Source organism: Nerophis lumbriciformis, linkage group LG16, assembly GCF_033978685.3.
Source record: "Nerophis lumbriciformis linkage group LG16, RoL_Nlum_v2.1, whole genome shotgun sequence".
NCBI classification, from domain to species: Eukaryota; Metazoa; Chordata; class Actinopteri; order Syngnathiformes; family Syngnathidae; genus Nerophis; species Nerophis lumbriciformis.
The window spans coordinates 29,848,452-29,875,722 of NC_084563.2; the positions used below are offsets into that span (position 1 = coordinate 29,848,452).

Sequence of the window (27,271 nt, forward strand, 5' to 3'; positions counted from 1 at the left end):
GTTAAACGACTTGAAAGGACTCGAAACTCAAGGTGCAGGACTTGGGACTTGACTTGAGACTTTCCAGTCTTGACTTTAGACTTGACTCGGACTTGCTCTGTCTTGACTCGGACTTGAGGGCAAAGACTTGAGACTTACTTGTGACTTGCAAAGCAATGACTTGGTCCCACCTCTGGTATATACACATATTTGTACATATGCATTTATGCACATATATATATATACATACACATTAGGGGTGTCAAGAAATCTATTCCTGAAACTGTCCTGTTTAGCCAATTTATTAAATGTCTCACTAGAATTTTATTAAACAAAACCAGTTTAATAGAGATTTATTAGAGGTGTTTTAGATATGTTATGGAGGAATGTTATATATATATTATATATTTATATATATATATATGATTAACTACATTCCTCCATCATATATCATATATATATATATATATATATATATATATATATATATATATATATATATATATATATATATATATATATATATGATTAACTACATTCCTCCATAACATATGTAAAACACCTCTGATAAATCTCTATTAAACTGGTTTTGTTTAATAAAATTCTACCGAGACATTTAATAAATTGGCTAAACAGGACAGTTTCAGAAATAGATTTCTTGACACCCCTAATGTGTATGTGTATATATATATATATATATATATATATATATATATATATGTGTATGTGTATGTGTATATATATATATATATATATATGTGTGTGCATAAATGCATATGTACAAATATGTGTATATACATACATATATTGATGTATAAGTACATATATATATATATATTTATATATAAATATATATATATATATATATATATACATACACACACACACTGTGTGTGTGTGTGTGTGTGTGTGCGTGTAAATAAAATGAAACTGCTCATCTGTAGCTTCCTAATTAAAGTAGAGTACAAAAAAAGTTGCTTTATTGGTGAATTATTATTACTTTACATATTTATTAGTGTACCGTACATCATCACCTGCATCAAGGTCACATGAAGACAAAGATGTCAAAAATGATTGCTATGTTACATCAAATTAAAAACTCTAAATCAAAAGGCTGTTAACATGTTATATCATTCTTTCAATTATTGTGTTGAAATCTGGGCTAACAACTACAAATCAAACAACACTAGGTTCAAACCTCTATGACCTCAGAGGTTCAAACCCAGGTTCAAACCTCTATGACCTCAGAGGTTCAAAACTCTATGACCTCAGAGGTTCAAACCCAGGTTCAAACCTCTATGACCTCAGAGGTTCAGACCCAGGTTCAAACCTCTATGACCTCAGAGGTTCAGACCCACGTTCAAACCTCTATGACCTCAGAGGTTCAAACCCAGGTTCAAACCTCTATGACCTCAGAGGTTCAAACCCAGGTTCAAACCTCTATGACCTCAGAGGTTCAGACCCAGGTTCAAACCTCTATGACCTCAGAGGTTCAAACCCAGGTTCAAACCTCTATGACCTCAGAGGTTCAGACCCAGGGTCAAACCTCTAAGACCTCAGAGGTTCAAACCCAGGGTCAAACCTCTATGACCTCAGAGGTTCATCTGTCTACCAGAAAGCAACCCTAAGAAGGAGCTTAAAAAGTAGATGTTTGTGTCAGGGGGGTTGATCTGTGGAACAGCTTGGATGATTCCTTCAAATGTTCCACTTCCATTCACACATTTAAAAAACACTTTAAGACCAATGTCTAGGAAAAATATATCACTCTTGAATCAACACAGTAGTTAATACTATGATCAATGTTAATTACAAACTAAATGTAAGATATAAATAATAATGGAAGTATAATTGGTACACATGTTTAACCAACACGTGTACAGGGATATGTCTTTACTGTGTATATATTTCAACAGTGTTCATGTTGTGTAAAGAACATTTCATCTTTCTAGGTAGCTCATCTTGTATTTGAGATGGTTTATAGGGTTAGGCCAAATAAGTGCTCAACTTCAGCCTAAACCCTGTCGCTCTGCAACATTGTCAATTTATGAATGTACATATGTATGTATGTATGTATGTATCCAGTATAATAGTATATTCCCCAACATGTGTCCGTAGAGAAGCACTTCTCCAGTATAAGTTGTGCATGTTGACATAGTTCACTCTTCAAATGTTCACTTTTTGAGTTGCTGTGTGTGATGTTTGCTGACTCAGCAGGAAGTGGCAAAAGACTGAAAAATGATGCTTTTCCTCCCCTCTGGTTCCCCCTGAGAGACGAGTGGAGTTCGCCCGCTGAAACTGTTAAGTCCAATTCCTTGTTCTCTCCTTTGAAAGGCGTTCTCCCGATTTTGTGGAAAGTGTTCCCCTTTTTCAAATGCAAAAGTTGTAAAAAAGTATCACTGATTCCATCAGGGAAAATATACTTTAATTTCTGGTGTAATCTAGAACAGGGGTGTCCAAACCTTTTGACTTGGGGGCCGAAAGCTGTAAAGTAACAATATATATATATGTATGTATATATATAGATATATATATATATATAGATATATATATTATATAAAGCTGTAAAGTAAAAACATATATGTGTATGTATGTACTGAATGTATGGATATATATATGTGTGTATATATATATATATATATATATATATATATATATATATAGACACCTGTCAACTTTTGCATTTGAAAAAGGGGAACACTTTCCACAAAATCGTGAGAACGCCTTTCAAAGGAGAGAACAAGGAATTGGACTTAACAGTTTCAGCGGGCGAACTCCACTCGTCTCTCAGGGGGAACCAGAGGGGAGGAAAAGCATCATTTTTCAGTCTTTTGCCACTTCCTGCTGAGTCAGCAAACATCACACACAGCAACTCAAAAAGTGAACATTTGAAGAGTGAACTATGTCAACATGCACAACTTATACTGGAGAAGTGCTTCTCTACGGACACATGTTGGGGAATATACCATTATACTATATATATATATATATATATATACATATATATATATATATAATACACAAATGTACTATTATACTCGGGAGATATATATATATATATATATATATATATAAAATACACAAATATACTATTATACTGGGGAGATATATATATATACATATATATATATATATAAAATACACAAATATACTATTACAATCATATATATATATATATATATAAAATATACAAACATACTATTATACTGGATAGATATATATAGAAAATACACAAATATACTATTATACTGGATATATATAGAAAATACACAAATATACTATTATGCTGGATATATATATATATATAATTATATATATATAAAATACACAAATATACTTTTACACTGGATATATATATATATAAAATACACAAATATACTATTATACTGGATATATATATATATATAATACACAAATATACTATTATACTGGATAGATATATATATAAAATACACAAATATACTATTATACTGGATATATATATATACATATATATAAAATACACAAATATACTATTATACTGGATATATATATATACATATATATAAAATACACATATATACTATTGTACTGGATATATATATATATATATATATATAATAAACAATTATACTATTATACTGGATATATACAGTATATATATAATACACAAATACACTATTATACTGGATATATATATATATGTATATAAATATATACATATATATATATATATATAATACACAAATATACTATTATACTGTATACATATATAATAAACAAATATACTATTATACTGGATATATATATATATATATATATATATATATATAAAATATATATAATACACAAATGTACTATTATACTATATATATATAATACACAAATATACTATTATACTGGAAATATATATATATATATATATATACACATATACATATTTAATACTTATATAGTATAATAGTATATTTATCTATATATATTTATATATATATATATATATATATATATATATATATAATACACAAATATTCAAGTAATGCGGCAGAGAATCCCCTGACTGTGCTACATTGTTGTTGTTGATCCATGATGGTCCCCTGAGTGTGACAACAATCATTCACTCATTCATTGGCTCTTCAGGCAAAATGGAGTGCACTACTTGGCCGGCGCCAGCAGGGGCACTGACAGTTGAACTACAGTACCTTCCGGACTATAGAGCGCACCGGTATATAAGCCGCACGCTCAATCTTAGGGAACAGTTTCCATATATAAGCTGAACCGGACTATAAGTGGCAGATATAAACGTTGTGAAATAACTTAACACAGAAATATTCTGTAAATGTTTATTTACATACCTTAATTGTTTCCAAACGCTGTCTGTAACAGGGCAGTAAAACGGCTGATCAAACAAAACAGGAGTCTCCAATCAGCTAAACAGACTCAATATTCCACGGTGACATTTTGGTGAACTTACTGAGGAGTTTGTGAAAGTGAAACAAAACAAAAGAATTTAAGTTAATAATACTAACACAGACACTCGTGAACTTGTTAGCATATTAGCTAATGCCGCTAGCTTGAGTATGACAGCACGTACAAGTGTGCGTGACAACACTCCTACAGACATCACACATGGGACACTTTAGTCAGTAAGAATAGTTTTAGTTATATTGGAGAACTTGCAAATGTTGCTGGGAGTGATGAATGAAGGATCCATTCGAGTAGAAACGCTATGGACGGCACGTCTACTTCCATTTGAAGGCTCTAAAGAAAAGAGCACTGCGGTGAGCCAACGTGTCCAAAAGATGGCGCAAACAACACGCCTTTTCAGTGTCTGATTTGTTTATTTTTAAACTACTTGCATCGCGGCCGTCAGCAAAAAAAAAATCCATTAAGTAGTTGCACCGTTTTATGAGCCGCAGGGTTCAAAGCATAGGAAAAAAGTAGTGACTGATAGTCCGGAATTTACGGTAGTTAGCGGTGGAAAGGTGGCGCTGGCACATTATTCTGCGCACTATAACACTGGCATGGAAACAGGAGTTCAGAAGTGAGGAAGGATCATGAAGATGAAACGTAGTCAAAAGTTGACTTAAAGGATAAAAGGTGACTTTGAGTGACCTTGTGTCATGTGGGCCACACTCCTTCCGGAAGGAGCGGACAAAAAGACCAGAATGTGCTTTGACTCCACCAGACAAGACAACAGTTAGAAAAGAAAGATGACGTCACACAAACATGTTGCCATGGTGACCACAACACCACTGATTGTCTCCTAATGCACACTGACTGTGCTGCTACAATCTTAGTAGTCCTTCACAGTCGCCTGTTCCAAAAACATTTAGTAGTCCTTCACAGTCACCTGTTCCAAAAACATTTAGTAGTCCTCCACAGTCGCCTGTTCCAAAGTTATTTAGTCGCATATTCCTAAATTATTTAGTATTCCTCCAGTCGCCTGTTCCAAAATGATTTAGTCGTCGTCCACAGTTGCCTGTTTTAAAAAGATTTAGTCGTCCTCCACAGTCGCCTGTTCCAAATGTATTTAGTAGTCCTCCAGTCACCTGTTCCAAAATTATTTAGTTGCATGTTCCTAAATGATTTAGTAGTCCTCAACAGTCGCCTGTTCCAAAATTATTTAGTTGCATGTTCCTAAATGATTTAGTAGTCCTCAACAGTCGCCTGTTCCGAAATCATTTAGTCGTCCTCCACAGTCGCCTGTTACGAAATCATTTAGTCGTCCTCCACAGTTGCCTGTTCCAAAATGATTTAGTCGCATATTCCTAAATTATTTAGTATTCCTCCACAGTCGCCTGTTCCGAAATCATTTAGTCGTCCTCCACCGTCGCCTGTTCCAAAAACATGTATTCATCCTCCACAGTCACCTGTTCCAAAGTTATTTAGTCGCATATTCCGAAATTATTTAGTATTCCTCCACAGTCGCCTGTTCCAAAATGATTTAGTCGTCGTCCACAGTTGCCTGTTTTAAAAAAAATTTAGTCGTCCTCCACAGTCACCTGTTCCAAAATTATTTAGTCGCATGTTCCTAAATGATTTAGTAGTCCTCCACAGTCACCTGTTCCAAAATTATTTAGTAGTCCTTCACAGTTGCCTGTTCCAAAAACATGTACTTGTCCTCCACAGTCGCCTGTTCCGAAATCATTTAGTCGTCCTCCACAGTCGCCTATTCCAAAAACATTTAGTTGCCTGTTCCAAATGTATTTAGTCGTCCTCCACAGTCGCCTGTTCCAAAATTATTTAGTAGTCCTCCAGTCACCTGTTTCAAAATTATTTAGTTGCATGTTCCTAAATGATTTAGTAGTCCTCAACAGTCGCCTGTTCCAAAATGACTTAGTCGTCAGCAGCAGTCGCCTGTTTTAAAAAGATTTAGTCGTCCTCCACAGTCGCCTGTTCCAAAATTATTTAGTCGTCCCCCACAGTCGCCTGTTCCAAAAACATTTAGTCGTCCTCCACAGTCGCCTGTTCCAAAATGATTTAGTAGTCCTCCACAGTCGCCTGTTCCAAAATGATTTAGTAGTCCTCCACAGTCGCCTGTTCCAAAATGATTTAGTAGTCCTCAACAATCGCCTGTTCCAAATGTATTTCGTCGTCCTCCACAGTCGCCTGTTCCAAAATGATTTAGTCATCCTCCAGTCGTCTGTTCCAAAATGATTTAGTCGTCCTCCACAGTCGCCTGTTCCAAAATGATTTAGTAGTCCTCCACAGTCGCCTGTTCCAAAAACAGAGAAAAAAGCACTGGGGTGTATTTGGTGGTTTGACAGTTGCTGAGTCAGGCTTCTTGTCACCATGACTCAGCAGCAACGATGGGTCTGATTCCCCACTGCACAGTCGCCAGTAAACAAAACAGTCTGGTCATGGCGGGACAAGTGGTCCAAAAGAAAAAGAGGGTGGAAGTTGTACCCTGTTAACCTTTCCACTGACTCGGGTGAGATGCCGTCTTGAAATCAGATGGGCTAGTCGGGTCTGTAGACGCCGTCTTGAGATCAGATGGACTACTCGGGTCTGTAGACGCTGTCTTGAGATCAGATGGGCTTGTCGGGTCTGTAGACACCTTCTTTGAGATCAGATGGGCTAGTCGGGTCTGTAGACGCCGTCTTGAGAACAGATGGACTAGTCGGGTCTGGAGACGCCGTCTTGAGATCAGACGGGCTTGTCGGGTCTGTAGACTCCGTCTTGAGATCAGACGGGCTTGTCGGGTCTGTAGACGCCGTCTTGAGATCAGACGGGCTCGTCGGGTCTGTAGACTCCGTCTTGAGATCAGATGGGCTCGTCGGGTCTGTAGACTCCATCTTGAGATCAGATGGGCTCGTCGGGTCTGTAGACGCCGTCTTGAGATCAGATGGGCTTGTCGGGTCTGTAGACGCCGTCTTGAGATCAGATGGGCTCGTCGGGTCTGTAGACGCAGTCTTGAGATCAGATGGGCTTGTCGGGTCTGTAGACGCCGTCTTGAGATCAGACGGGCTAGTCGGGTCTTTAGACTCCATCTTGAGATCAGATGGGCTAGTCGGGTCTTTAGACTCCATCTTGAGATCAGATGGACTAGTCAGGTCTGTAGACGCCGTCTTGAGAACAGATGGACTAGTCGGGTCTGTAGACGCCGTCTTGCGATCAGACGGTCTAGTCGGGTCTTTAGACTCCATCTTGAGATCAGATGGGCTAGTCGGGTCTGTAGACGCCGTCTTGAGAACAGATGGACTCGTCGGGTCTGTAGACGCCGTCTTGAGATCAGAGAGGCTAGTTGGGTCTTTAGACGCCGTCTTGAGAACAGATGGACTAGTCGGGTCTGTAGACGCCGTCTTGAGATGAGATAGACTAGTAGGGTCTTTAGACTCCATCTTGAGATCAGATGGACTAGTCAGGTCTGTAGACGCCGTCTTGAGAACAGATGGACTAGTCGGGTCTGTAGACGCCGTCTTGAGAACAGATGGACTAGTCGGGTCTGTAGACGCCGTCTTGCGATCAGACGGTCTTGTCGGGTTTTTAGACTCCATCTTGAGATCAGATGGGCTAGTCAGGTCTGTAGACGCCGTCTTGAAAGCAGATGGGCTAGTCGGGTCTGTAGACACCGACTTGAGATCACATTGGGTTAGTCGGGTCTGTTGATGGGGATCTTGGGGAGGAACTCTATTAGGATCACCTGCGGAAGACAGCGAGGTGACAAAAGTGAACGTTTGTGTGAGTGGATGCAGACTTAGAAAACAACCCAGGCTGTCAAAATAAAAGCATATTAGTCTGCTTTACATTACCAACGCAAAATAAAACGTTTGCGGCGCAGAAAAACTCAACATCCTTACATCATGTATATGTTACATGTTATTATGAATGTTACTAGATACTACATCTATACTTACATCATGTATATATTACATGTTATTATGAATGTTACTACATGACATATATACTTACATCATGTATATATTACATGTTATTATGAATGTTACTACATGACATATATACTTACATCATGTATATATTACATGTTATTATGAATGTTACCACATGACATATATACTTACATCATGTATACAGGTAAAAGCCAGTAAATTAGAATATTTTTAAAAACTTGATTTATTTCAGTAATTGCATTTAAAAGGTGTAACTTGTACATTATATGTATTCATTGCACACAGACTGATGCATTCAAATGTTTATTTCATTTAATTTTGATGATTTGAAGTGGCAACAAATGAAAATCCAAAATTCCGTGTGTCACAAAATTAGAATATTGTGTAAGGCTAATACAAAAAAGGGATTTTTAGAAATGTTGGCCAACTGAAAAGTATGAAAATGAAAAATATGAGCATACTCAATACTTGGTTGGAGCTCCTTTTGCCTCAATTACTGCGTTAATGCGGCGTGGCATGGAGTCGATGAGTTTCTGGCACTGCTCAGGTGTTATGAGAGCCCAGGTTGCTCTCTCTTCTGCGTTTTTGGGTCTGGCATTCTGCATCTTCCTTTTCACAATACCCCACAGATTTTCTATGGGGCTAAGGTCAGGGGAGTTGGCGGGCCAATTTAGAACAGAAATACCATGGTCCGTAAACCAGGCACGGGTAGATTTTGCGCTGTGTGCAGGCGCCAAGTCCTGTTGGAACTTGAAATCTCCATCTCCATAGAGCAGGTCAGCAGCAGGAAGCATGAAGTGCTCTAAAACTTGCTGGTAGACGGCTGCGTTGACCCTGGATCTCAGGAAACAGAGTGGACCGACACCAGCAGATGACATGGCACCCCAAACCATCACCCAACCATGCAAATTTTGCATTTCCTTTGGAAATCGAAGTCCCAGAGTCTGGAGGAAGACAGGAGAGGCACAGGATCCACGTTGCCTGAAGTCTAGTGTAAAGTTTCCACCATCAGTGATGGTTTGGGGTGCCATGTCATCTGCTGGTGTCGGTCCACTCTGTTTCCTGAGATCCAGGGTCAACGCAGCCGTCTACCAGCAAGTTTTAGAGCACTTCATGCTTCCTGCTGCTGACCTGCTCTATGGAGATGGAGATTTCAAGTTCCAACAGGACTTGGCGCCTGCACACAGCGCAAAATCTACCCGTGCCTGGTTTACGGACCATGGTATTTCTGTTCTAAATTGGCCCGCCAACTCCCCTGACCTTAGCCCCATAGAAAATCTGTGGGGTATTGTGAAAAGGAAGATGCAGAATGCCAGACCCAAAAACGCAGAAGAGTTGAAGGCCACTATCAGAGCAACCTGGGCTCTCATAACACCTGAGCAGTGCCAGAAACTCATCGACTCCATGCCACGCCGCATTAACACAGTAATTGAGGCAAAAGGATCTCCAACCAAGTATTGAGTATTGTGCATGCTCATATTTTTCATTTTCATACTTTTCAGTTGGCCAACATTTCTAAAAATCCCTTTTTTGTATTAGCCTTAAGTAATATTCTAATTTTATGACACACGGAATTTTGGATTTTCATTTGTTGTCACTTCAAATCATCAAAATTAAATGAAATAAACATTTGAATGCATCAGTCTGTGTGCAATGAATAAATATAATGTACAAGTTACACCTTTTGAATGCAATTACCGAAATAAATCAAGTTTTTCAAAATATTCTAATTTACTGGCTTTTACCTGTATATTACATGTTAATATGAATGTTACTACATGACATATATACTTACATCATGTATATATTACATGTTATTATGAATGTTACTACATGACATATATACTTACATCATGTATATATTACATGTTATTATGAATGTTACTACATGTAATATATACATGATGTAAGTATATATGTCATGTTATTATGAATGTTACTACATAACATATATACTTACATCATGTATATATTACATGTTATTATGAATGTTACTACATGACATATATACTTACATCATGTATATATTACATGTTATTATGAATGTTTCTACATGACATATATACTTACAGCATGTATATATTACATGTTATTGTGAATGTTACTAGATACTACATATATACTTACATCATGTATATATTACATGTTATTATGAATGTTACTAGATACTACATATTTACTTACATCATGTATATATTACATGTTATTATGAATGTTACTAGATACTACATATTTACTTACATCATGTATATATTACATGTTATTATGAATGTTACTAGATACTACATATATACTTACATAATGTATATATTACATGTTATTATGAATGTTACTAGATGCTACATATATACTTACATCATGTATATATTACATGTTATTATGAATGTTACTACATGACATATACTTACATCATGTATATATTACATGTTATTATGAATGTTACTACATGAAATATATACTTACATCATGTATATAGTGCAGTTTAAGAAAAAAGAATGTGAGAAGATGATACAGGAAGTTACTCTATCCCTCAATGTCAAAATAAAGGTATGATTTACTATTTTATACTGGATCACTTATTTGACAGAAATGTGTATTGTTGCTACATGTTACCTATTTCTGCTTAATACTGTGCCTGTGCAGCTAATGAAGGTTTTGTGACGGTGCCAGTTTAACCCTGGAAGAGATTATTTTATTCCAACTCTTCTCAGATTGGATTGTGTTGCATTTTTAATTTTCTGGGATTTGGAAGTCAAAAAATGAGCGATTATTTTGGTAATCAATGAGTTTGTTCGATTAATCGAGTAATCTCTTTGCATATTTTAGGGGAAAAGGTTCAAATAAAGAAGATTTTTCTGACGACCTTCTTTCCTTCTTCTCATGGGTGTGCATAAACAACATTGACATTGCACTTTCAACATGGATGGAACATCAATAAAGTCTATCAAACATCAGATCACACTGTTCAGTATGGTGGCCACTGATTGGCTCAGCCTCAGACTGAATTATATTATTGGATGAAACCTTGACTAAAGGCTGTTATTTACAGCTTTTTTAAGTTCAAGCTATGAAAATATTTGATGAATAATTAATGATTCCTACAGGAATTAATGAACAGGGATGAACGAGGAATTACTGTACTTAGTTTTCCACAAAAAAGAAAAGAAGGTGAAAGATGTCATGAGGCAACACTTACATATTCCATCATGTTGTTGGATTCACACTTCCTTTTGCTCAGTGTCCAGTGCAAACACAACTGCAAGTACACAACATGATAATGATGACTTGACTTTATTAATTCATGCTTGCAGTGGAGCCACTGAAAAAACAGCTGAACTTTACAATGAATATCAAACAAACAAAAATTTAAAAAAATAAAATAAAAGACAGTTTATATATATATATATATATATATATATATATATATATAAAATTAAACAGACTTTTGCTCAGTGTCTAGTGCAAACAGAACTGCAAGTACACAACATGATAATTAAACAGACTTTTGCTCAGTGTCCAGTGCAAACAACTGCAAGTACACAACATGATAACCTCTATTACCTTCTACTTACCTTTTATTTACCTTATTTGATCACATGCATCTTTACTTTAAAAAAATAATGATTTACCTTCTTTTCTTTTTACTTACCTTCTATTCGACTTATATACTTTTTATTTATCTTATATTTAACTAATTTTACCTTTTATTTACCTTCTTTGACTGTCTTTTACCTTGTCTTTGTTACCATTATTTACTTTGTTTTACCTTCTCTGTAACTGATTCCTGTTACTTTTTTACTTTATATTTAACATATTTTAATTTATATTTACCTTCTATTTATTTATCTTCTTTGATTGTATTTTACCTTGTTTGATCTTCTTTTACCTTTCATATTCTTTATTGTACTTTTATTAACCTTCTATTTACTTTATTTCACCTTTTATTTAACCTATTTTACCTTTGGTTTACCTTCTATTTAACCTATTTTACCTTTTATTTATTTTCTATTTAACATATTTTACTTTTTATTTACCTTCTATTTAACCTATTTTACTTTTATTTACCCTCTATTTAACCTATTTTACTTTTATTTACCCTTCTATTTATTTTCTATTTAACATATTTTACTTTTATTTACCTTCTATTTAACTTATTTTACTTTTATTTACCTTCTATTTAACCTATTTTACTTTTATTTGCCCTCTATTTAACCTATTTTACTTTTATTTACCCTTCTATTTATTTTCTATTTAACATATTTTACTTTTATTTACCTTCTATTTAACTTAGTTTACTTTTATTCACCTTCTATTTAACCTATTTTTCCTTTTATTTACCTTCTATTTAACCTATTTTTCCTTTTATTTACCTTCTATTTAACCTATTTTACCTTTTATTTATTCAACCTATTTTACTTTTTATTTATTTTCTATTTAACATATTTTAAATTTGATTTACCTTCAATTTAACCTATTTTACTTGTATTTACCCTTCTATTTAACCGTTTATTTACCTTCTATTTAACATATTTTACTTTTATTTACCTTCTATTTAACCTATTTTACTTTTATTTACCTTCTATTTAACCTTTTTCCTTTTATTTACCTTCTATTTAACATATTTAATTTTATTTACCTTCTATTCAATCTATTATTCCTTTTATTTACCTGATATTTAACCTATTTTACTTTTATTTACCTTATATTTAACATATTTTACTTTTTATTTACCTTATATTTAACCTATATTTACCTTTATTTAACCTATTTTACCTTCTATTTAACCTATTTTACTTTTATTTACCCTTCTATTTAACCTTTTATTTATTTTCTATTTAACATATTTTACTTTTATTTACCTTCTATTTAACCTATTTTACTTTTATTTACCTTCTATTTAACCTATTTTTCCTTTTATTTACCTTCTATTTAACCTATTTTTCCTGTTATTTATTTGCTATATAAAATATATTTTACCTTTTATTTACCTTCTATTTAACCTATTTTACTTTTTATTTACCTCCTTAATTCCTTGTTTTACCTTTTAATTACCTTCTGTTTACCTTTTTTTACCTTCTATATTCCTTCTTTACTGACCTAGTAGTGTGTAGCAGCAGGAGAGTAGAAATAAATGCTTGCACTTCATCAACAAGACACAACAAAGGCACTCACCTTGTGGTAAAGTCTGCAGTTCTCCCACTCCAGAAGCTTCTCTATAGATCTTCTTGTCTGCAAGAAAATGATGTCATGCTCGCGTGTGTGTGTGTGTGTGTGTGTGTGTGTGTGTGTATGTGTGTGTGTCTCACCCTCTTGCTGAGACAGATGACAGGCCAGAGACTGAAGCCCAGCGTGCAGCAGCAGCACAGACAGCCACACAACAGCCATCTCACGTTCACCGGCAGCGTCTTTCTCAGACAACTGTTCACTCGGTTGATGCTCGCTCTGAACTCTTCTGGTGCCACCTGAGAGAGGACACACACACACACACACACATGAGGTTAGATGTGTGCGACACAGCCCCCACATGTCATCAATGATCACGCTAATCTTGTCAGTGGAAGACTTTAGAGTAGTCAGTGGACAGCTGAATGAGAGTCCACTCACCTTGCCTGTGAGTGCTGAAGGGAATTCCCATTCAAACTTGTTACTCAGGCCAAACCTGTGCAGTTGGGAGGAAGACAAAGGAGAGATCAACATGACAAGTCTAAAGTGAGAGACTTTGTCTTGGAAGGAAATATTTATTTATCTTCTTTGATTGTATTTTTACCTTGTTTGATCTTCTTTTACCTTTCATATTCTTTATTGTACTTTTATTAACCTTCTATTTAACCTATTTGACCTTTTATTTACCTTCTATTTAACCTATTTTACCTTTTATTTATTTTCTATTTAACATATTTTACTTTTTTTATTTACCTTCTATTTAACTTATTTTACTTTTATTTACCATCTATTTAACCTATTTTACTTTTATTTACCCTTCTATTTATTTTCTATTTAACATATTTTACTTTTATTTACCTTCTATTTAACTTATTTAACTTTTATTAACATTCTATTTAACCTATTTTTCCTTTTATTTACCTTATATTTAACCTATTTTACTTTATAATTTACCTTCTATTTAACTTATTTTACCTTTTATTTACCTTCTATTTAACCTATTTTACCTTTTATTTATTTTCTATTTAACATATTTTAAATTTGATTTACCTTCTATTCTATTTGCTTTTGTCTGTGGCTCCATGAAGGAGGAGCATCTGGCGACTGGTTTGATACAATTGAGAAAATGTGTACAATGTTCATTGACTTCCACATTCACATGAGCGCTGGAAGTCTTACTTGAACCAGCGGATGACGCTGGAGGTCGCTTCAAAGTCAATCACAACATGAAAGTCTGGAAAACTTGTCATTTTTTTGGTTCAAAATATCTGACTATTCAGTCCTAAACAAACATGTTTGTTATTTTTACCCTTTCGAAGACTTTTTGATAAGGTCACAGATTTAAATTACCGGTAGTGACACAAAACAATGTCATCAAAAGGCCTTCAAAAAGTTAAAATATGTAAAAAAAAAAATTAAAATAAATAAATAAATAAACATTGCAATTTGAGAATTTAGCCAAAAATATTTTTTTATTTTATATATATATATATATATATATATATATATATATATATATATATAAACATGTTTTAAATATATATGTAATTAAAAAAAAATATATGTACATATATTTTTAAAAATTTTATATATATATACATATATACTGTATATATATAATAAAACATTTTTTAAATATATATATATATATATATTATTTTAAAAATGTATATATATATTTACATATGTATATATATATATATATATACATACACACACAATAAAACATTTGTTAAATATATATATAATTAAAAAAATATATATACACGATTTAAAAAAAATATATATATATATACACTTATACATATAAATAAATGAATATATAGATACATACATAGACACACACACACACACACATTATATATATATATATATATATATATAAAAAATATATATATATATATATATATATTAGGGCTGCAACTAACGATTAATTTGATAATCGACTAATCTGTTGATTATTACATCGATTAATAATCGGATAAAAGAGACAAACTACATTACTATCCTTTCCAGTATTTTATTGGGAAAAAAAACAGCATACTGGCACCATACTTATTTTGATTATTGTTTCTCAGCTAAATGAATAAAGGTTTATAACAAAAATTTAAAAATAAAAATTTAAAAAATAAAAATAAATACCTACCGGAATTAATAAAAGGCTATCGATGCTGTCATCTAGCAAAGCTGAATTTGACCAAGCAACCCCCCCGTACCAAAAAGCCCTTGATGAAAGCGGATACAATTTCACCCTCACCTATGAACCCACGCCAGGAAACCAGCCAAAAAAGAACAGAAAACGAAACGACATCATCTGGTACAACCCCCCATACAGCAAAAACGTCTCAACTAACATTGGACACAAATTCCTCAATCTGATTGACAAACACTTTCCCAAAGACAACACCCTAAGAAAAGTATTCAACAAGAACAACATTAAATTGAGCTACAGCTGTATGAACAATATACGACAAATCATCTCAAACCACAACAAAACAATTGCAAATGAGCCGTCGGCCCCCGGACAGAGCGACTCCGAAACCAACAAAGGCTGTAACTGTCGAAAGAAACCTGATTGCCCTCTCAACGGGGGGTGCTTACAAACATCAGTTGTCTACCAATCTAAGGTAACACGCAAGGGCATTAACACATCCGACACATATGTAGGATTAACCGAGGGAGAATTCAAAACCAGATGGAACAATCACAAGGCTTCTTTCAGGAACCAAAACCTGCGGAATACCACAGAACTCAGCAAACACATTTGGGACCTCAAAGACAATAATGTTGAATATTCAATAACATGGCAAATTCTTGCATCCAGCACACCTTACAATAGTGGTAATAAAAGATGCAACCTATGCTTGAAAGAGAAACTGTTTATTATTTACCGTCCAGACCTGTAATCCCTCAAAAAGCGCAGCGAAATTGTATCAGCATGCCGCCACAGACGGAAACACCTCCTAGGTAACACATGAGCCAATCACCACGCCCCTACGCCAGCCTGTACCCACCCACTCTGTGCCCTATATAAACCATGGTATGTGAATGCTCCCATTAAAATCTCCTGATGATTGAGGGAACCCCCCCTCATGAAACAGGCCTGTAGAGATGAAATAGTCTTGTGATTTTGTTTCCCACACATACATATATACATATATATATATATATATATGTATATATATATATACACACACACAAACGGATGGATGGATGGATGGATGTGTGCGTGTGTGTGTGTATATATATATATATATATATATATATATACACACACGGATGGATGGATGGATGTGTGTATATATATGTATATATATATATATATACATACACACACACATATCCATCCATCCATCCGTTTGCTACCGCTTATTCCCTTTGGGGTCGCGGGGATATATAATATATATATATATATATATACATACATATATATATACATATACATATATATATATATATATATATATATACATACATACATACATCCATCCATCCATCCGTTTTCTACCGCTTATTCCCTTCGGGGTCGCGGGGATATATATATATATATATTAGGGCTGCAACAACTAATCGATTAAAATAGATTATAAAAATAGTTGGCGATTAATTTAGTCATCGATTCGTTGGATCTATGCTATGCGCATGTGCAGAGGCTATGTTTTTTTGTTATTTTTAACCTTTATTTATAAACTGCAACATTTACAAACAGCTGAGAAACAATAATCAAAATATTAGGGTTGTAACGGTACGTGTATTTGTATCGAACCGTTTCGGTACGGGGGTTTCGTTTCGGTGCGGAAGTGTACCGAATGAGTTTCCACACGGACATGTTAAGTAGCGTACTGCACGTTGTGTAAACAATACTCAAAATGCCGGACATTTGAGGCATTTAAGAAACTCCGCCCTGACAGCTCCGCATAAGAGGACATGTCCGGTGAAAAGAGGACGTATGGTTAGTTTATCCTAGCACATTAGCTGCTAGCATGCTAGCAAAAGAGGACAAGCAGCGATCGGTTTCACGTCCGGTGAAACCGATCGCTACTAGCATGCTAGCAGCGATCGGGCTAGGATAGACTGACCATACGTCCTCTTTTCAACGGACATGTCCTCTTATGCGTAGCTGTCAGGGTGGAGTTTCTTAAATGCCTCAAATGTCCGGCATTTTGACTTAGGGTTGCGTGTATTTTCAATGTACGTTCAGGGTTAAGAAAGTTAAAAACACAACAAATTGTGCGTACAGCAGCATTGGTGAGGGAGGGGCAGAGAGAGAGAGAGTTATGATAAACGTGCATGCGTCGTCAGGCTCTGCTTTTTATCCATAGATTTATCAATGAAATTGTTTATTATCTATAGCAGGGGTGTCAAATGTGTGCATTTTTGTAACATTTTCCTTGTTTTATTTGGCATTGTTTTTTTCCCCAATAAAATACTGGAAAGGATAGAAATGTAGTTTGTCTCTTTTATCCGATTATTAATCGAAGTAATAATCGACAGATTAATCGATTATCAAATTAATCGTTAGTTGCAGCCTTTATCTCTATATATATATATATATATATATATATATGTATGTGTGGGAAAAAAATCACAAGACTATTTCATCTCTACAGGCCTGTTTCATGAGGGGGGTACCCTCAATCATCAGGAGATTTTAATGGGAGCATTCGCATACCATGGTTTATATAGGGCACAGAGTGGGTGGGTACAGGCTGGCCTAGGGGCGTGGTGATTGGCTCATGTGTTACCTAGGAGGTGTTTCCGTCTATGGCGGCATGTTGTTACAATTTCGCTGCGCTTGTTGAGGGATGACAGGTCTGGACGGTAAATAATAAACAGCTTCTCTTTCAAGCATAGGTTGCATCTTTTATTACCACTATTGTAAGGTGTGCTGGATGCAAGAATTTGCCATGTTATTGAATATTCAACATTATTGTCTTTGAGGTCCCAAATGTGTTTGCTGAGTTCTGTGCTATTTCGCAGGTTTTTGTTCCTGAAAGAAGCCTTGTGATTGTTCCATCTGGTTTTGAATTCACCCTCGGTTAATCCTACATATGTGTCGGATGTGTTAATGTCCTTGCGTATTACCTTAGATTGGTAGACAACTGATGTTTGTAAGCACCCCCCGTTGAGGGGGCAATCAGGTTTCTTTCGACAGTTACATGCTTTGTTGGTTTTGGAGTCGCTCTGACTGGGGGTCGACGGCTCATTTGCAATTGTTTTGTTGTGGTTTGAGATGATTTGTCGTATATTGTTCATGCAGCTGTAGCTCAATTTAATGTTGTTCTTGTTGAATACTTTTCTTAGGTTGTTGTCTTTGGGAAAGTGTTTGTCAATCAGATTGAGGAATTTGTGTCCAATGTTCGTTGAGACGTTTTTGCTGTATGGGGGGTTGTACCAGATGATGTCGTTTCGTTTTCTGTTCTTTTTTGGCTGGTTTCCTGGCGTGGGTTCATAGGTGAGGGTGAAATTGTATCCGCTTTCATCAAGGGCTTTTTGGTACGGGGGGGTTGCTTGGTCAAATTCAGCTTTGCTAGATGACAGCATCGATAGCCTTTTATTGATTCCGGTAGGTATTCTTTTCGTGGTGGTGGGTGGGTGGTTGCTGTCATGGTGCACGTATTGGAGTGTTGTGTTGGGTTTCGTGAATGGTTGGTAGCTGTTATTTCTCAGGTTGAAAATGACGTCAAGGAAGTTGACGGTTTGCTTGTTGGCTTCAATCGTGATCCGTAGGCCGTTCTCTTTGAAAATTTGGCATATGCGCTTCTTGGTATTCTCGCTGCTCCTTGGCGAGGCGCGACACACTGCCAGTCCGTCATCACGGTAAATACCAAGGTTCAGATTGAGGCTAGCGAGCTGGGAGAGGAGGAAACTCCCAACGAGTTCACACGTTTCTGCTCCGTCAAAACTTCCCATAGTGACGTCAAATGTTGCATTGTTTTTTTTTTGCCATGGTGTACTGTTGTGGATGAGAATGGAGTTTTTTGCGTGGATGATGATGTTTCTTTCGTTGCCTGTGATTGAGTCGTAGTCTGAGGCGAAATCTAGTGCTTGAGTCAGTAGGTCTTGCGTGATGGAAGGGTAAAATTCCTCGATATCAAAGGAGATAAAGTTGTGCTGTTGTTTGTCTTGGATGTTGTTGAACCATTTGATTACTGCTGCTGTATTTCTCCATTGGTTGAGTGGTGTTTTGTCCTTGATTTTTGTGTTGACTCTGTCCAGGATTATTTTGCTGATTTTTCCTATTTCAGATTTAGTTGGGTTTATTAGTCGGCATGTTGGGTTATTTGCGAAGTTGGGTTTGTGGTCCTTCAATGTGATGAAGGCTTCCTTGTTGGCTGTGGCGTCCACCCTGTCCTCAATGTCCAGTTCAGCCACGATCCTTTTATTTTCCAGGTGGATGTTCTGTAAGGTGTTGGGTTGCGCTTTTTTGTATGATTTGGTGATGCTTCTGTCCAGTAAGGTGTGGTGTTCTGGTATGTCCATTCTGTAGAAGTTTGTGGTTTTATCGGCAGCTATGATGAGGTTGTTTACTTTCTTGATGCGCTCCTTGTCATTTTTCAGCTTGGTGAGGAGTGGGTTGCGGATTGGCTTGAATTTGACTGATTGTATCATTTTGAGCATGTCGTTCTCAAAATCCTTTAGTTCCTCAACTGTGGGTGGGTTCTTGGTAGATTTGAATCCGTAAGTTTCCTTTTGCATTCCTTTTGTTTCAGGGTGGAGGAAAAAATGTGCTTTCCACCGCATCCTTCTTAGGAAGTGTTCCGTCTTTTCTATGAGCCTTAGCTTGTAGTCATTCTGCACGGGTATGGGAATGTTCTTCGTGGAGTAGTCGATGTTGAATTTTTCCATTTCTGATCGTCGTACAGTGCTCAACAAATGTCAATTTGGAGCGGAGTATATGTCTTAATAAGGTTATCCAAAAAATAGTGCTCGATACCGTAGTAGAGCGCAATATATGTATGTGTGGGGAAAAAAATCACAAGACTATTTCATCTCTACAGGCCTGTTTCATGAGGGGGGTACCCTCAATCATCAGGAGATTTTAATGGGAGCATTCGCATACCATGGTTTATATAGGGCACAGAGTGGGTGGGTACAGGCTGGCCTAGGGGCGTGGTGATTGGCTCATGTGTTACCTAGGAGGTGTTTCCGTCTATGGCGGCATGTTGTTATATATATATATATATATATATATATATATATATATATATATATATATATATATATATATATATAGATATATACATACATACATATACATATATATATTAGGGCTGCAACAACTAATCGATTAAATTGATTAAAATTGATTATAAAAATATTTGGCGATTAATTTAGTCATCTATGCTATGCGCATGCGCTGCAGCTACGTCTCCTGAGGTGGCAATAAGCCAGCCAATAATGTGTCATGTGCAGCTAACGTGACCACGCCGTCTCCTTTGCCTGGAAACATTCTAAAAATTGGCGTAGGAAAACAGTACCGATACGATTGTTCAGTGGAGAAACATCTTGATGTTATTGCTTCAACGGAGAAAAGTGTACGACCTAAGTCGTCAAAAGTGTGGGAACACTTTACTTTAAAGACTTCAAAGAAGAGCGTTTCCTGCAAAATGTGCAGCATGGACCTGGCCTGGCACGGAAGTACAACATTGCTTCAGGAGCACCTGAAGAGGAAACATGTTGGAGCCGTGGATAAGGAGAGAACTCACGGTACGTAACTTTTTAAGTCCATAGTCCGGGTAGATTGATCCCTTGTGTGTTTGCAATCTTTTGTTATTGAAGAGATTTTTTTTAAGGAAGCGCAGCAACAACTGTTGTGTATTAACTTTCAGAGTGTTAGGAACTCCTTGGAAAGTGCATTTTCTGTGTTTTGAGTGGCAACAGGCATTCATGAGTTCAGCTTTTTAGTGAGTAACGTTAATGTTACGCTTTTGTTGCAACGCGGGGCTGATCATGTGTCTACGGCACATTTGACTCTGTTATGAGAGAGAAAACGCACGGTTACCAATTTGGAAATAAACGTAACGGACAGAAATATTTCAGGTTGGTTTCATAATGGATCAATAAAGTCCAATAAAGCTATATAAATATATTTAGATTTGAGTGAGGCTTTAGTACAGGGGTCGGCAACCCGCGGCTCCGGAGCCACATGCAGCTCTTTGACCACTCTGATGCAGCTCAGCAGCTTACTTGCTGAACCCCCCAATTTTCCCGTGAGACTTCCGGATTTCAGTGCCTCTCGCAGAAAACTCCCGGGATTAATATTCACCGATTTTCACCCTTACAGCTATAATAAGGGCGTGCCATGATGGTACAACATTTGGCGCCCTATACAATCTGTATTAACAGCGTGCCAGCCCAACACTTGTTATACAATATACATCTTCTGCTTGCACACGTATGTGACAGCAAGGCATACTTGGTCAACAGCCACACAGGTTACACTGACGGTGACGGTAGCGGGGGTGTATAATGTATCCCGGAAGAGTTAGGGCTGCATGGGATTCTGGGTATTTGTCCTGTTGTGTTTATGTTGTGTTACGGTGCAGATGTTCTCCCGAAATGTGTTTGTCATTCTTGTTTGGTGTGGGTTCACAGTGTGGCGCATTATTAGTAAGAGTGTTAAAGTTTTTTTTATACCGCCACCGTCAGTGTAACCTGTGTGGTTGTTGAACAAGTATGCCTTGCTGTCACCTGCGTGAGCAAGCGGAAGCCACATACAACATGTGGCTGGTCAGGCACGCTGGTTGTAGTGGGCGCTAAATGCTGTACCATCACGGCACGCATGACGCTGACAAGCGCTATTCATTTAAAACCCGCGCACCGCACCAGCTTAAAAATTCCATATAAAAAGGTGTGGGCATCGTGTCTGAGACCCCTGGTTTATACATAGCACAAAGCAAAAAAAAAACTTTGTATGCAGTGTTATTTCATTTAAAATTTCAAAAATGTTTGCGGCTCCCATTGTTTTCTATAATTTGTGAAACTGGTCAAAATGGCTCTTTGACTGGTAAAGGTTGCCGACCCCTGCTTTAGTATAACTAAATGTTATGAAGGTGCTTGAATATTTCATGCTATTATTCAGAGGCAGCCTAAAATGAATCCTTTATTATTCACAACAGAAACGTGTACAATATCTGATCCAGTTATGTTCTGATGAGTTACATTTCTGTGTTATTATTGCTGTATGCTGCATCCCCAATGTCCATTTAGCTTTTTTTTAATGTGTATTTGCCTTTTACGTCAGAAATGATGAATTAAATCAACTTGGTATGTATTAAGTTACATGTAAATGATGCTACTATGTATGTTCATTATATGGTTTCTCTCATTTCAGAAAGAAACAAGTCAGCATTAGTGACTTGGTGCAAAGGAAGGTGAGCACACCACAGCAAGCGGCTGCATTGACTGATGCTATTCTGAATATGTTGCTAACTGACATGACATGAAGCCACTATCAATGGTGGAGGATGAAGGTTTTAGACAAATGATTCACGTCCTCAACCCTGGGTTACACTCTTCCCTGGAGGACACATTTTACCTAAGTGATGGAGAGGAAGTAGGAGCAGACATTTCAAACAGGGTAGACTGACATAAAAGCCACCCAGAGCAAACTTGCTCTCACTACTGATGTGTGGACAAGTGTAGCCACCTTGGCAATACATGCCTTCACATTGGAGAGCAGTGGAACATGAAGTCAGTCTGCCTTACCACCATGCCACTCCAGGAAAGACATTCAGCATCCAACATTGGTTGGAATAGGTAGTAGCCAGCTTTGATATTCCCCCGAGAAAAATGATTGCTATTATGCACGACAATGGTGCACTTTGTTAAAAAAAAAACATTTTTGTAACATTTGCCTTGTTTTATTTGGCAAGTTGAAAGAACATGGTGCCAGTATGCTGTTTGTTTTACAATAAAATACTGGAAAGGATAGAAATGTAGTTTGTCTCTTTTATCCGATTATTAATCGATTAATCGAGGTAATAATCGACAGATTAATCGATTATCAAATTAGTTGTTAGTTGCAGCCCTAAACTAGATAAATATAATTTACACACACAAATTAAGTCATTATTCGGATGTTTCAAATGGCTGGAATAAGTATGAACAAACGTAACGAGAGTTGATAAAAAGTACTAAAACTAAAATAATAGTAGCATCCACGCGTGTAGTTAGCATGTTGTAACAGAGCTAACTGGGTAATTCACACACACAAATTAAGTCATTATTCAGAAGTTTCAAATGGCTGGAATAAGTATGAACAAACGTAACGAGAGTTAATGAAAGTACAAAAACTAAAAAGGTTAATAGTAGTGTAGTTAGCATGTTGCTAGCAGAGTAGCTCCATGCTAATGGAGTTAGCATCCAGCTAACTGGATAAATATAATTCACACACACACAAATTAAGTCATTATTCGGATGTTTGAAATGGCTGGAATAAGTATGAACAAACGTAACGAGAGTTGATACAAAGTACAAAAACTAAATAGGTTAATAGTAGCATCCAGGCCTGTAGTTAGCATGTTGTAACAGAGTAGCTCCATACTAATGGAGCTAGCATCCAGCTAACTGGATAAATATAATTCACACACACAAATTAAGTCATTATTCGGATGTTTCAAATGGCTGGAATAAGTATGAACAAACGTAACGAGAGTTGATAAAAGTACAAAAACTAAAAAGGTTACTAGTAGTGTAGTTAGCATGATGCTAACAGAGTAGCTCCATGCTAATGGAGTTAGCATCCAGCTAACTGGATAAATATAATTCACACACACACAAATGAAGTCATTATTCAGATGTTTCAAATGGCTACAATAAGTATGAACAAATAAATGATAAATGATAAATGGGTTGTACTTGTATAGCGCTTTTCTACCTTCAAGGTACTCAAAGCGCTTTGACACTACTTCCACATTTACCCATTCACACACACATTCACACACTGATGAGGGAGCTGCCATGCAAGGCGCTAACCAGCACCCATCAGGAGCAAGGGTGAAGTGTCTTGCTCAGGACACAACGGACATGACGAGGTTGGTACTAGGTGGGGATTGAACCAGGGACCCTCGGGTCGCGCACGGCCACTCTTCCACTGCGCCACGCCGTAACGAGAGTTGATAAAAAGTACTAAAACTAAAATAATAGTAGCATCCACGCGTGTAGTTAGCACGTTGTAACAGAGCTAACTGGGTAATTCACACACACAATTTAAGTCATTATTCGGAAGTTTCAAATGGCTGGAATAAGTATGAACAAACGTAACGAGAGTTGATGAAAGTACAAAAACTAAAAAGGTTAATAGTAGTGTAGTTAGCATGTTGTGAGCAGAGTAGCTCCATGCTAATGGAGTTAGCATCCAGCTAACTGGATGAATATAATTCACACACACACAAATCAAACGGCTGGAATAACTATGAACAAACGTAACGAGATTTGATAAAAAGTACAAAAATTAAAATAATAGCATCCACGCGTGTAGTTGGCATGTTGCTAACAGAGTAGCTCTATGCTAATAGCATGTTGCTAACAGAGTAGCTCTATGCTAATGGAGTTAGCATCCAGCTAACTGGATAAATATAATTCACACACACACAAATTAAGTCATTATTCAGATGTTTCAAATGGCTGGAATAAGTATGAACAAACGTAACGAGAGTTGATACAAGGTACAAAAATTAAAATAATAGCATCCACGCGTGTAGTTAGCATGTTGCTAACAGAGTAGCTCTATGCTAATGGGGCTAGCATCCAGCTAACTTGATAAATATAATTCACACTCACAAATTAAGTCATTATTCGAATGTTTCAAATGGCTGGAATAAGTATGAACAAACATAACGAGAGTTGATAAAAAGTACTAAAACTAAAATAATAGTAGCATCTACGCGTGTAGTTAGCATGTTGTAACAGAGCTAACTGGGTAATTCACACACACAATTTAAGTCATTATTCGGAAGTTTCAAATGGCTGGAATAAGTATGAACAAACGTAACGAGAGTTGATGAAAGTACAAAAACTAAAAAGGTTAATAGTAGTGTAGTTAGCATGTTGTGAGCAGAGTAGCTCCATGCTAATGGAGTTAGCATCCAGCTAACTGGATAAATATAATTCACACACACAAATTAAGTCATTATTCAGATGTTTCAAACGGCTGGAATAAGTATGAACAAACGTAACGAGATTTGATAAAAAGTACAAAAATTAAAATAATAGTAGCATCCACGCGTGTAGTTAGCATGTTGCTAACAGAGTAGCTCTATGCTAATAGCATGTTGCTAACAGAGTAGCTCTATGCTAATGGAGTTAGCATCCAGCTAACTGGATAAATATAATTCACACACACACAAATTAAGTCATTATTCGGATGTTTCAAATGGCTGGAATAAGTATGAACAAACATAACGAGAGGTGATAAAAGTACAAAAACTAAAAAGGTTAATAGTAGTGTAGTTAGCATGTTGCTAACAGAGTAGCTCTATGCTAATGGAGTTAGCATCCAGCTAACTGCATAAATATATTTCACACACAACACAAATTAAGTCATTATTCGGATGTTTCAAATGGCTGGAATAAGTATGAACAAACGTAACGAGAGTTGATAAAAAGTACTAAAACTAAAATAATAGTAGCATCCATGCGTGTAGTTAGCATGTTGTAACAGAGCTAACTGGGTAATTCACACACACAATTTAAGTCATTATTCGGAAGTTTCAAATGGCTGGAATAAGTATGAACAAACGTAACGAGAGTTGATAAAAAGTACTAAAACTAAAAAGGTTACTAGTAGTGTAGTTAGCATGATGCTAACAGAGTAGCTCCATGCTAATGGAGTTAGCATCCAGCTAACTGGATAAATATAATTCACACACACAAATTAAGTCATTATTCGGATGTTTCAAATGGCTAGAATAAGTATGAACAAACGTAACAAGAGTTGATAAAAAGTACTAAAACTAAAATAATAGTAGCATCCACACGTATAGTTAGCACGTTGTAACAAAGCTAACTGGGTAATTCACACACACACAATTTAAGTCATTATTCGGAAGTTTCAAATGGCTAGAATAAGTATGAACAAACGTAACGAGAGTTGATAAAAGTACAAAAACTAAAAGGTTACTAGTAGTGTAGTTAGCATGATGCTAACAGAGTAGCTCCATGCTAATGGAGTTAGCATCCAGCTAACTGGATAAATATAATTCACACACACAAATTAAGTCAGTATTCGAATGTTTCAAATGGCTGGAATAAGTATGAACTAACGTAACGAGAGTTGATAAAAGAACAAAAAGTAAAAAGGTTACTAGTAGTGTAGTTAGCATGCTAGCTCTATGCTAATGGAGTTAGCATCCAGCTAACAGGTGACAACAGTTAATTCCTCCCCACTACCAGCGATCGTCGTCAGCCACTCACACGGTGACGTGTCCGCAGCCTCGCACTACTACAGGGTCCGGAGCGTACTTGAGGAGTTGTTCCTCCGCGGCCCTGTCCTCGTCCTCCTCCTCTTCTTCCTCCTCCTCCTCTTCCTCGTAGATCTCGTCAAAGTCCTCCATCATCCCCGCCGCCGAACCGCGCTGCTCCGCGGGAGAGACACGGCGCCGCCCGGGGATGCAAGCCTGCCTGCCCCGACGGAGAAGGAGAAGGAGAAGGCGCCAGGAGAGAAGAAAGCGAGGAAGTTCACATCTTCTTCTTCTTCAGCGGCGAACATCAACATCAACATCCGCGGCAGGCGCCACATGACACCGGAAGCGCCACATGACACCGGAAGCGCGGCATCACTTAAATAAATACCT

At 36.5% G+C, this 27,271-nt stretch overlaps 1 protein-coding gene across 2 annotated transcripts; it reads right to left on the reverse strand.

Annotated features, from left to right (window-relative positions):
• Window positions 1-7,952: 7,952 nt before the first annotated feature.
• On the reverse strand, window positions 7,953-27,211 carry chic2 (cysteine-rich hydrophobic domain 2). 2 transcript variants are annotated; one of them, XM_061976945.1, is made up of 6 exons: window positions 26,940-27,211; window positions 13,914-13,968; window positions 13,616-13,771; window positions 13,482-13,538; window positions 11,506-11,565; window positions 7,953-8,101 (listed from the first exon to the last, which is right to left on the reverse strand). In XM_061976945.1, exons 1-6 carry the CDS (start codon window positions 27,032-27,034, stop codon window positions 8,051-8,053), a joined length of 474 nt encoding a protein of 157 aa, XP_061832929.1. In that variant the 5' UTR covers window positions 27,035-27,211; the 3' UTR covers window positions 7,953-8,050. The 2 variants fall into 2 exon arrangements, with proteins under 2 accessions (XP_061832929.1, XP_061832928.1); XM_061976944.1 differs by having other exon boundaries at window positions 26,892-27,211.
• Window positions 27,212-27,271: the final 60 nt, after the last annotated feature.